This window comes from Prionailurus bengalensis, chromosome D1 (genome assembly GCF_016509475.1).
Source record: "Prionailurus bengalensis isolate Pbe53 chromosome D1, Fcat_Pben_1.1_paternal_pri, whole genome shotgun sequence".
Lineage (NCBI taxonomy): Eukaryota > Metazoa > Chordata > Mammalia > Carnivora > Felidae > Prionailurus > Prionailurus bengalensis.
This window is the reverse complement of record NC_057346.1, coordinates 781,963-794,177: the sequence shown is the minus strand read 5'-3', so window position 1 is coordinate 794,177 and position 12,215 is coordinate 781,963. Positions and strand designations below refer to the sequence as shown.

Below are 12,215 nucleotides of genomic sequence, written 5' to 3'. Positions count from 1 at the left end.
TCTCTCAAAAATAAACATTAAAAAAAAATTTTTTTTTTAAGAAAAAGAAAAAAGTTACACAAATGACTGTGAGGATTAAGCAACGGATTTTAGGGGATGCAGAAATTTTAAGGACAGCAGTGGGGCACATTTTATAAGTAAGGAGTTTTCTTACATATGTGAGGAGGGAACAGATCTCTAAGGAGTTCCAAGTGTTTGCCTCTGGAGAACGCAAGCCTGAGATAAAGAAAAGTGGGCTAAGGCGCCTGGGTGGCTCCGTCTAAGCATCTGATTCTTGGTTTCAGCTCAAGTTCGTGGGTTTGAGACCCTCATTGGGCTCTGAGCTGACAGTGTGGAAGCCTGCTTGGGATTCTCTCTCCTTCTCTCTCTCTCTCTCTGCCCCTCCCCCACTTGAGCTCTCTCATAAATAAATAAATGAATAAATAAATCAATAAATAAATACTTAAAAAAAGAAAAGTGGGCGAGAAATGCCTTTTTTTCTTTATTAACCTTATATTACTAAGAGATTTTCTAATTCTACGTATATGTTCCTCCGACTAAAAGTTAAATACCAAAATATATACTTAGATATGAGACTCCCCGTGGAAGAATCTGGGAGTTTCCGCCCTACTTTCCCCTTTCCTGAACTTTCCAATTCTCTCTAATGAACCCGCATTATTTTTATAATAAAACAAACACCTTACTAAAAATCCACAAAATCAGACGCACGGGGAAGAAGAGGAAGGACAGTTTTGTAAGTATAAAAGAAAACCCCACACTCCTGCTCGCACGGAGAGGGAGAGGAGTCCCCACGTCCCCTCCTCCTGGGTGGCAGGGTTTAGTTCAGCTCATCCCCAGAAGTCCACCAGCCCTTACAGGCACTTCAGCACACGTGATGAGGTAAATTCCAAACAACTCTGTGGTCCACACTCAGTTCTATGGGAGCACGTGGGAGCACCCTGAATAAAAAAAGCCATCTTTACTCCAAACCCTACACCAAAAGATCTATGCCAAAAAGCACATCTCTCTTAATGTACTTATAGGTCTCATATAGCCTTTACCTTAAAAACAAACAAAAACCCTGCTCACTGTAGGTTAAGCAAGCAACTGCAAGAGGAAAAATAGAGCTTCTAACAAAATGTACCCTCAGTGCTCCCCAATCAGAACGCCACTGAAGAATTTGCTAAGTCCAGTGATACAGCACCCGTGCAGAGGGAGACGTGCCGGCCGCGGCCGAATAAAGCTGAAAATGTCGGTATTTTCAGACATCCCTAGTTGCAGTATTTTGTTAAGTTTCCACATTATTCAGAGAAACATCTGATCAACTGATGCTATGAAAGGTTATGATTCTTCTCATGCTAAGAGCCAAACGAGGATTAAACTACTGACCACTTGTTCTGGTCTAAAACATTAAAGGGAAAAAGCAAAAGGACCATTGTGATTTAAACCAAACTTCTTTGTTTGCTCTTAGCGGGGGTCAAGCCCTCCGCAGACAGAAGTGCTCCCCCCCACCCCCACCACAGTACTTGCTCCCGGGGACACCTGGTGCCGCAGGACCAGGACACAATTCTTCTCCCTAACAACAGCGATGTCCCTTCAGGGCCTGAAGTTCCGGTTCACCCCAGAACCCGGGGCCCCTTCTGTAAGAACCGCTGGCGAACCGCACAGCTCGTCAGGCCTCTAGCCTCCCTTTAGCCAATGCCACTCAACCGTTACTCAACTTCCGAGCCGTAATTAATGACTAAACTATAATATTACTGAAGGCAGCAAATTAAGTATACATAATCTTAAATCTTAAACTGATTTTTAAAAGGACTTCACTTGGTTTTGCTTTAAGTCTGAACTTTAGTTTTTGACAACTAAAAGGTCAGGCTTAAAATGTGCCTGTCTCCAAAAACCTTAAGGTAAAAAGCAATTCAGATTTATGCTAGCAATAGTATTTTACGTTACACTGTGTTCCTAACTATGAAGTGAAACTTATTACTCCACATTACTTATGGGGACTGATCTCAAGATTTCAAAAACACTTTTTCTTAAGTTTCAACTATTCAAATGCTACCTACCTTTTTTTTTCTTAAGTTAATTAATACGAGGCTTTTGGCAAGGAGTATTTTTTTGAATGTTATTTTTTATAGAAAATTAGCCTACCATCTTGCAGCCAATTGGGAGTTTGCTGTATTTCACAGCTGGTTTGTTAATGATCTTTCTTAGTTCACACAAAAACTGCTCATTATTCTCCTCAGGAAATAAACTAATCTCTATGTTCTATTTACTCTGTCACATCCGCTACCTCCAAAGTGTTTTTCTTCTGCCCCTGTACTCAACAAGGTCTCCAGTTTTTCCGCGTAAATCCCACAGCCTTTCTTCCCTGGATGGCTACCTACTGAGCAGAGAGGGTGGGGGCACACTCCCATCTCCCCCCTCCACCACCAGGGAGCAGGACAGAGAAGCAGGACAGAGGGATGGGCAGACATCGGCCCTCCCCTCACAGAGAAAACACTCTGTGACTGCAATTTGAGGGCTTTGTTTTTGTTTTGCTTTTGCAGCTCAATTGACATTTAATGGCAATATTCCAAGCTCTTCATTTTTAATGGGAAATCATTGGGTCACACTTAACACATCAAGAAACCAGAAAACAGAACAGCCTTATTCTTTATGAAGCTGTTCCTTTGAAAAACATCTCAGCTTTATTATGGTAACAATATATATTATGCTTTTAGTCTTCTACTGGGCGAGGGTGCCGAGAATCGGGGAAGCAAACGTCAAATTATAGTAGGAAAGGGTTTAATTCATCTCATTTAACTGATACATTTCTGAGGTAGCTTTAAATAGGGCAGTGGAACATTCACTCCTGAAATAACACGTAGCTAAAAAAAAAAAAAAAAGGAAGAAAAAGAAAAAAAGGAACAAACCAATTACAGTTACCAATAACATCTGCAAGGCCAGTTCATTTAATCTTGGAATACTGGCTGTTTGAAGATCTCCGGAAAAATACCTTCTTAAAACTGTGGATTAAGATACTCAATATAACTTTTGGGGCACCTGGGTGGTTCAAGGCGTTGAGTGTTAGACTCTTGATTTTGGCTCAGGTGATGATCTCTTGGGTTCGTTGGTTCAAGGCCCACTTCGGGCTCTGAGCTGAGTGTGGAGCCTGCTTGGGATTCTGTCTCTACCTCTCTCTGGCCCTCCCCTCGCATGTTCATTTTCTCGCTCTCTCTCTCACTAAATAAATAAATAAATACATACATACATACATACAAAAAACCAGGTAATATAACTTTTAATCAAATCACAGCCACAAGAAACCTTGAACCTTCAAGGACTAAAAACACTGTCCAATTATTCAGAAAATGACAAGTAATATAAATGAAACAAAATGACCTTTAAAAATTAGAACGTTATTAAAACAATGAAACTCACAAACTTTTACGATCACTTTATCAAATTTCTAAAATCGTAATTCCACGCGGTACATTATATACAAGAAATTTTTTGTAACTATTACCATTAATAGTTACACAGTATCAGATTCAATAAAATAAAATGTGAGAAGTAAAAACACTCCTTGTAACCAGACATGTTATAGAATACTAATTCAGGAAGTTATTCAGCAGCTTATAAAGAAATAGGAAGTTGTTGACCACCTACTTGAAGAACCATTTCCTGTAGGAAAACTCTAAGACAGCTGAAGAAGGCAGCAATTCTCAGAGTAACACAGACCAACGATTCCTGTACAATAAAAGCCCAATATACAATGTTGAAGAAATTAGTTTTAAAACCGTTACCTCGGCAGCACAAATATTACATAAAACATAGACTGAGCTTTCCCACCATCCTCACAATCACGCCAGAGCCCGCACGCGTGTTGCTGGTAAGAGTAGCAGCTACTGCACTGGTCGCGCTTGTCGAGCGAAGATCGCTCTTCTCCTCCGGAACAGCTCACTGCGCTATGGGAGGGTGGGGGGTCGGGGGGGCTCAAATCTGCAATGATCAATCCTTCAGTAATTATCCTGCCTTGAGACTAAAGGCCAAGTGACTTCAAAAAATCATTCATCTATGATCACAAGGCAACAATTAGTTTCCAAAGTCAACACTTCTAAGTTTTCAATCAAATTACATCACCTTCCATGTTTGAACCATTCATAGTCAGATTTCTTCATGCCAAGTATAAATCTCAATCAATTATGTACTTTGTAACTTGAAAACATCAAAACTAGGATAAAAATGAACTTGGACAACAGCAACTTGGCTCCAAAAGCTTCATTTATCATCATCTTTGACTCACAGGACAGATTAATCCCTTTACCTGCACGGTACACCAAAGTAAGTTGTTTATTATGGCAACTCATCCAACCCAGAACATCATGAAAGGAGCTAACAACTGGATGTGAACTAACTTTTTATAACTTCTTCAAATTACATATTGGTGTAAAGCAGACACTCTTTAAAAGAATATAAAATTTTATAAGCCCACAGGACCTATCTTCCACAAACCAATGCTTAGGGGCCCTCGATACAATTCCTGACAAGTACCAATTAATTCATGATTTGCCTGCTTTTACTGGGAAAGATCTACCTCTCAGAAAAAATCCTGTATTTCTGAAAGGTTCGATAGGAGAAAATTATTCCATGGAGTCCCAAACGCTCATGTTTCGTAGCACATAATAAGCCCAAGTTCACTTCCATGGGAGAGAGCCTCAAAAATCTTGAACAATCATGTTTGTTTGTTTTTTAATTTTTCTTTTTTTTTTCCATTCAAGAACAATCATGTTTTCTCTCTTTTTTTTCTTTTCCAGGTAAGCTTCTCTCCACTCCTACAACCATTTTTCATACGGCATACCTTTCCATATTATTTTGGACTGGTTTACCATCCCTACAGACCCATTCAATTGCGGTATTTAGGGTGGTGTGGTGTGTTTGTGTATATCCCTCATCATATCTTTATCAATATCGTTAAGAGACGTATTTCTTCCCAAAGAAAAATACATTGGAAACTTTTAAAAATAAATGTATAGAATAATTCTTTCAGCTCAAAGTAACTGAAAATGTAGGCAGATAGATGTCACCTATAAGCAATTACTACAAGATACAAAAGACTAAGATGAGCATAGATGTTGCTCTTTAAAAAAAACCTTATACTTTTAGCTACAGCATCAATTAAAGACAGGAGACAAGCAGGCTATTAAGTGCTGAAAAAAAAACCAAAAAAAAAAAAACAAAACAAAAAACAACTCCCCAGGTCAGCATGGGACCCAGCAGGGAGAGGTTCAGAAAGTATAGCTTTTCTGTTTCCTTGTAACGACTTGGTTTGTTTCCATTCCTTTTCCCTTCAAGATGCATCCCTCCCAGCTAGCAGCTCTTTCAATCATTTACTTTGGTCGTCCATCTTGCTCATGCAGATGAGTTTGCCAGACTTGTGTGTACTTTCCAGTCTCAGGCCCTTTATTGTTCTGGTTGAAACCTGACCCTTTGAAATGGATACCAGCACACCAGAAAACGAATTTTAAAAGGAAATATATTACAGGAAAGGGGGGCAAAAAAAGAGTAGAAACTTCTCAAGATCTAACTTCTTTCTCTGCTCTTCTAAACAAGCAGGTCTCAAAACCCTATCTTACATTACCAACAACCCCACCCTGAAAGACAAACAACATAAAATACTAAGACTCACACAATAAAACAGTATCACTAATTGTATTATCTGAGCTAATAAATAAATGTTACATTTGCCTTAGGAGGAGGTCGTCAAGACAGATCTCCATCAAAACTTAAAGGATCGTTTCTCACTTTATTATGTCAATCTGATCAACAACTTTTTTAAAAACATCGATTTCAGTTTATAACATGCACCAATAAGCCAGATAAAAATAGAAAGGTTTTACCTACAAATTCAAAGCGAAAAAGGATACAATTCTATTTTGACCTCTATTTTGACCTCTTCGACTTAATGAGATATTGCCATTCTGTTAATGACAAAAGGGCTCATAAAAATAAATAGTAGCCTTGTTTTTGTTTTCCCAGAAGAGAAGGATTTTGTTTTGAGGATCTGCTACCTTGAATGAAGTTTGCCAGGGAGTGACTGTGTCCAACAGGAAAAAGTGAACTTCTCTTTACATTTGGGGGGGGGGGGGGGCGCGAGGGCTGGAGGAGGAGAAATAAATCACATCAAACTGCAGCTAAAGGGTCTGTCATGTCTCCATCTAAAGTGCTGTGCGATCTGACTCCCTAAGTCCTACTGCACCAGTGAGAGGTGCACTTGAAACTCGGAGTCGTGCCCTCCATCTCCCTAGACTTTGCCAGCCTGTAAATCTCACTATTTGAAACTTTTCAGAGTATTGTTTCAGTTTTAAGCCAAGCTCATTAATAGGTTTGGAACAAAGACAAAATGAGAACACCCAAACTGCCACAAAAGATTATTAAAAGTCTCCAAACCAAGAATCAATCGAGTTTTCAAAATATTACCCAACCTCAAGAATGCAATTAGGTCATATCCAACTGAAAAATACACGTATATAAAACTAAGCCTGACATAAATATAAAGTAAAATAAACATAAGTGACATTTTACATCCCGGTATCACCTTACTGTGTTTTCCAAAATATGTTCTTCTTAGAAAACTCTCCCGCCATCATTGCCACTTACTTTAAGAAGTATCTCTGACCAGAAGAGGTCTTTGCCATCTCCCAGCCCGCGGGCAGAGGGACATCGTCGGGTATCTCAAAAGAAGACTGTCGCAGGTGCTGAGCAGTGGGTGTAGCCGCGGGACCCGAGACCACTCCAGTGGGGGTCAGTGTCCCAGGAGACACGGCCCCCAGTTGCAGGGAAGCTGGGGAGGAATGAGCTCGAACGTGCTGGGGAGCCAGCGCTCCGGCACTGCCTGCATCAGTACTGGCCTACGAGGAAGATTAAAACGAAAATTTCTTAAAAATGGTTTTTAAAGGGTCCCTTTAAATTTCCTTGACAAGATTTTCATTGCAACCAAGTATCTAAGCACCAAGGCAAAATTTAAAATTCAACACAAAGGAATGTAGGTTTATAGTTGTGTATTTTTCAATGGTTTATGTGATTTCAATGTGCACTTTTACAAACATTTGTCACTTTACTGATTAGCAGTCCATCCAACTTAATTTCCACCTAGTATACATTACATGTACCTTCTACAGATTTTAGAGGAGAATAGTACAAAATGGATGGAACATTCCTAAGATATGTTGAATTTTAAAAATCCTAAAATTTCTAAATTTCTAAATTCTCAAATTTCTAAAAGAGCAAGGCAGCATGGGTGCTCTTCTGAGTCCTAAAATGTTCCCGGTAGAGCACAACCCAAAGAGTAACAACTATGCGTTCTTTTTCTTTTCTTTTTCAACTGGGTTTTAAGCAATGTTTTTTTCCTAAGCCAAGCCCTAAACGCAGGACAACTGTCATTTTTTTCTCCCTATGGACAAAGGCCATCAGTAAAACCATCACAAACTACACAACTTTTAATGAAAGTGAAAGATTCAGAATCTTTCAAATGTTCTTACAGACACCTAACAAAATGAAAACAACAGCGCAGTTGTACCCAGACGATAAAAATGTCAACAATTTAACTGCAATGTAGTAAGAATATACACACTTACATGTTTACAAGTATAGAATGGCAGGAAAAAACTTTCCAAGCGGACCCCAAAGATCTGAGTTCCAGTCCAAACTGGCCAGTGTGACAGAGATCATATCAGTCTCCGCAAGCCTCAGTTTTCTCATTTGCAAACAGCTTCTCGCATACATGTCTACATCTATAGATATGGGTATATATATATACACACATACATATACACATCTGTATATCTATAGATATATATATACACATATATATACACAAATGAACTTATATCCAATAGTTTGTGAACAGCACTGTTTACGATCCACATTCATACTTTTCATAATCTAGCATAGCTAATTCCTGATTAGAATTTGGGTTTGGTTATTAAAGTAAGAATTTCCTAGATTCATATGGGAAAGACTGGAAGCAATCAGCTGAGGCACTTATGCCTTAAAATCAGCTGGACTGCTGAGTTCTTGATCAGCATAAACTCGAATTAGGAAATCCCTAGCAGAAATAAAAATCAAATTGGCAGATGCACAACACCTGGTTAAGAAACTTATCTAAACCAAACAAAACTATATATTACGAATAGTATGAATCCATAAACTTGCCGACGGAAAGTCTCGTAGTCATTTAGTAAAAGATTTTCTTTTCTTTTTGCAACTTTTCCGTTGCAATTCTTTGTGGCCTACAGATGCCACAAAATGGGAAGTTCATCTTCCTGCGTGGGTTACGCTTTCCAAGCGCAGAAGTAACCTGCATCGGAGCACACCTCTACCCACACGAGGCTCGGAGGAGGGGGCACGGCACACCTGGGCCGACCTCTCACAAAGGAAGCGGCGGTTCCCCGCTCCGGCCTAACCCGGGGCTTTGCCAGCAACTCAAGGAGTTTCTCTGGGCCCTGAACCCCGAGCTGTGCGGCAGGAGAGCGCCAACGGGGGGACCGGAGGCCAGAACCCTTCCTCCCGATCGAGTTACTGCACCAACTACGTCGCAGTATTTGGAAAACCAATTAACGTTTGGGCAAAGTTCCTACGCTGAAGCTTAGCCTGCAGCAAGTTCTTTTCAAAAAAAAAAAAAAAAAAGAAAAGACGTGACCAAACCGGAGGACCCAGACCGTCGGAATGCGAACACTCTCCCGGCGGCGGCGTGTCCCCGGCCTCCGGCTGGTCACCGCCGCTCCGCACAGAGCGCCCGGGGTCCAGGGCGTGGGGGGGGGGGGGGAGAGATCCCGTCCCCCGCCCGCCGAGGCGCCCCCCTGCCCCGCAGGCCCCCCCCCCGGCCCCCCGTGCCCCCTCCAGAGTCCCGCACGGCCCCCCTGGGACCCGACGCCCGGCCGCCCCCGCGCTAAGCCCGCAGCGCCTTCCAGGAAAGCCTGGACGCCGCCGGGCGCTCTCGGGAGCGGGCGGGAGAAAGAGCCAGAAACCAGGCGCCCAGCTCCAACCCCCACCCCGAGCAACAGGGCAAAACAAGAGAACAATTATCCGACTCCCCCGGAGACGCGGGTGGCCCGAGGTGCCCCGCAGGACAGGGGCCCGCGCTCCACGCCGCCACCTCGGCCGCTCACCGCGGGGACGCCAGCGCCCCCCACCCCCGTTCCCTCGGGACCCCACCTCTCCCCTCTTCCGCCGGACTCCCCCGGACCCTCTTCCCCTTCCCCCTCCCCTCCTAGGCCGGACTTCCCGGACCCTCCTACCCCCGACCCCCCCTCACGACCCCCCCACCCAGGCCTGTACACTCGGCCGCCTCCGCCCGCCCCGGCCCCTCTCTGCTCTCTTCTCCCCGTTCCCTCCCCGCGGCTGTCCCGGCCGGCCCCTCCCCCCCTCCAGGGCCCGTCTCCTCTCCCCCTCCCTCCCGTCTAGGCCAGCCCCTCTCCTGTCCCCCCCAGCCCGTCGCGGCCCCCTCTCTCCTCTCCTCGTACCCTGTCCTGGCCGCCTCCACCACTGACCCACTCTGCTCTCCCCCTCCCCCCATCCCGGCCCCCTCTCTCCCGCCAACCCCCCCCCCGGTCCCGTCCCGTCCTGGCCGCCCCTCCCCCCGGCCCCCTCGGTTCTCCCCTCCCCCATCCCGGCCCCATCTCCCCCCCACCCCACCCCGCCCGCTCTCCTCTCTCCCTCCCGTCCAGTCCTAGCCGGCCCCCCTCCAGGTCCCCCTCTCCTCTTCCCCTCCCCCTCTCCCCCTCGCATTCCCGTCCTGACCGGCTACCCCCCCCCCGGCCCCCTCTCCTCTCTCCCTCCGCCACCCCCCCCGCCCGCGTCCCAGCGACCGAGGTGCGGGGCGCGGACGCGCGCGCATTGTGCGAACCCACCGCGGCCTGGCCGCCGCCGCCCCCCACCCTTTCCTTCCTCCCCCTCCCCCGCCCGTCCCGCCAACCCCCCGGGAGCCCCAGGGAGGAAGAAAAGAAGAAAGGATGAGGGGGCGCACGGCCCCCGAGGCCGCCGCCACGCCGCGAACCTCGGAGGGACGGCAAACCTCGGCGCCGGACTCGGGGAGGGGCCCCCCCCCCGGTTCCCCCCGCCCCCCCCATCCCCGGTTACCTGCCGCGAGTGGGACTTGGGCTCCGGCGGCTTGAAGAAGGAGTCCGGCAGCTTCCGCAGCCTCATGGGCACCGTCTGCGGCACGTTGGCCGTCTTGGGGTTCATGACGGCGTTGAAGAGCGCCTCCAGGTCGGTCTCCGAGTCCCCCCGGACGTGCACGATTTGGTGGCCGGCGGGGGGGGGTTGTGGCCCCGGGGGTGCGGCCGGCCCGGGCGCGGGCGGTGGGCCCTGCCCCGGCGGGGGCTGCGCGGGCGGCGGGCCCGGGGGGCCGGGGGCGGCCGGGGGCTGTGCGGGCGGCGGCCCGGGGTCCATGCTCGGCGCCGGCCCGACGACGCGGCCGAGGGCTCCGCCCGGGGTGGGGGTGGCGGGGGGGGGACGGCGGCGGCGGCCCTCTGGGCGCTCGCGGGGCCGGGGGGGACAGGCCGCGACCCCGCGCCCCCCGCCCGCGCCCCGCGGCCCCGCCGGCTGCGCTCGGGAGGGGCGGCGGGGGCTCCCCTCCCCCGCTGCCCGCTCTGCTCCCGGAGTTCCTTCCTTCCTTCCTCCCCTCTCTCTCCCCCGGCGGCGGCTGCGCCCGACTGAGACAGAAACTCGCCGCCGACGCCAAAACTAAAGTTGAGAGAGCCGCCCGCCCGAGCGGCGCGTCGGCCCCGCCTCCTCGCGGCCCTTCCTTCCTCTGCGCGCCCGCCCGCCCCGGGTCCGCGGCCGGCGCGCGCAGGAACTTTCGCCCGCGAGTTGCCGCATTCCTGCAGACGCCCGGCCCGCCCCGCCGGCCCGCCGCACGTGACCCACCCGCGCGCGCGGCCCCCGGGGAGGCGGGGCGGGCGGGCTGCGCCCAGGTGCGGGTGCGGGGGCACCCCGGGGGCCCGGGTGCGGGGGAATCCGGGGGGGCGCGGGGGCGGAGGTGGGGGGAATCCGAGGGGGCGCGGGGGCCCGCGTGCCGGGGAATCCAAGGCGCAGGGGCCGGTGCGCGGACCCAGGTGCGGATGCGGGAGGGCCCAGGTCGGGGGGCGGGCGGGGGCCCAAGGGCAGGATCGGGGGAATCCAGGGGGAGGAGGGACAGGGGCCCAGGTGTGGGGTCGACCCGGGGGCCCAGGCGCGGGTACTGGAGCCCGGCTACCCGGGTTGTGGGGGGGGGGGGGTGGCGTGGGGGTAGGGGGACCCCGGGGACCTAGGTGGGGGGTGGGGAGGGAACGGGGGGGAGGGGCGGCGGCAGCCCGGGTGCGGGCAGTCGGGGGGAGGGGGACTGCGGGGGAGTGGCTGTATGCCCCCGGATGGGAGGAGTTTTGGAGACTCAGTGTTTATTTTTTTTTAAGTGAAAACTTTTTTTTTAATTTGCATTCAAGCTTGGAACCTAGTCATGACATCCTGGGCCGCAGAAAAAAATCAGGGCTGAACTCAGGTTACACGCATTCTTCCCTACACCAGGCACAGGGGGCTCTGGATGCCTGCTTCTCCTGTGGCAGTGTCCTGTGTGCGAGGAGGCCATCGAAATCACTCTAAAGTAATGAAAATTTGCTTTTAAATGCATTCAATCTGCTATTTTAAAAACAGTTTTATTGGGATGTGATTCGCATACCATACAGACCGTCCATTTAAGCAATTCAGTATTTTTAAGTGTATTCACAGGGTTGTGCAACATCACTCTGATTTTAAAGCTAGTAGCCCATGCTAGAGAAATCTAGCTTTTTAAATGATTTCTTCTGTAATGTTAGCGTAACAGATGTATAAAAAATAGGACTGAGCAAGAAAAAATTTCCTGAGCAGCGAGATAATGTCTTCCTCCAGCCAGGACATGCCCTGGAGAATTCTGAGCAGGGATCGCTATCACCCATCACCTGGTGTGGTCCGGGCAGGCCAGAAGGGAGGCTGCGCACTCCAGATTCCACCCCACTGCTTCGGACCCCACTTTCCTCCGAAGGGATCTGCGTCAGTAGACCCATGATCGCCTCTGGGACTTCTCCCCAGCCCCAAATGTCAAGACCATTTAAGCACAAACTTGTAGCTTCTGGAGTTAGGGAGATGTGAGTTCAGATCCCATTTCCTCCACTTAGTAGCTATGACACGTTGGGCGCATTACTCATTTCCTGTTCTTTAATTTAACGTTGGGGTCAGAGTAA

At 48.7% G+C, this 12,215-nt stretch overlaps 1 protein-coding gene across 8 annotated transcripts in view; it reads right to left on the bottom strand.

Moving 5' to 3' along the window:
- YAP1 (Yes1 associated transcriptional regulator) overlaps positions 1 to 10,728 on the bottom strand; it is a 113,351-nt gene extending 102,623 nt beyond the window's left edge. For 3 of the 8 annotated variants that reach the window (XM_043579167.1, XM_043579172.1, XM_043579171.1), the window contains exons 1-2: positions 10,099 to 10,725; positions 6,619 to 6,869 (exon numbers count right to left, since the gene is read on the bottom strand). In XM_043579167.1, the coding sequence (XP_043435102.1) occupies positions 6,619 to 6,869; positions 10,099 to 10,410 (563 nt within the window). In that variant the 5' untranslated portion in view covers positions 10,411 to 10,725. Of the gene's footprint in view, positions 1 to 6,618; positions 6,870 to 10,098 lie in introns of all 8 variants that reach the window. The other 5 variants (XM_043579170.1, XM_043579166.1, XM_043579165.1 and 2 more) reach the window with 4 other exon arrangements.
- Positions 10,729 to 12,215: the final 1,487 nt, after the last annotated feature.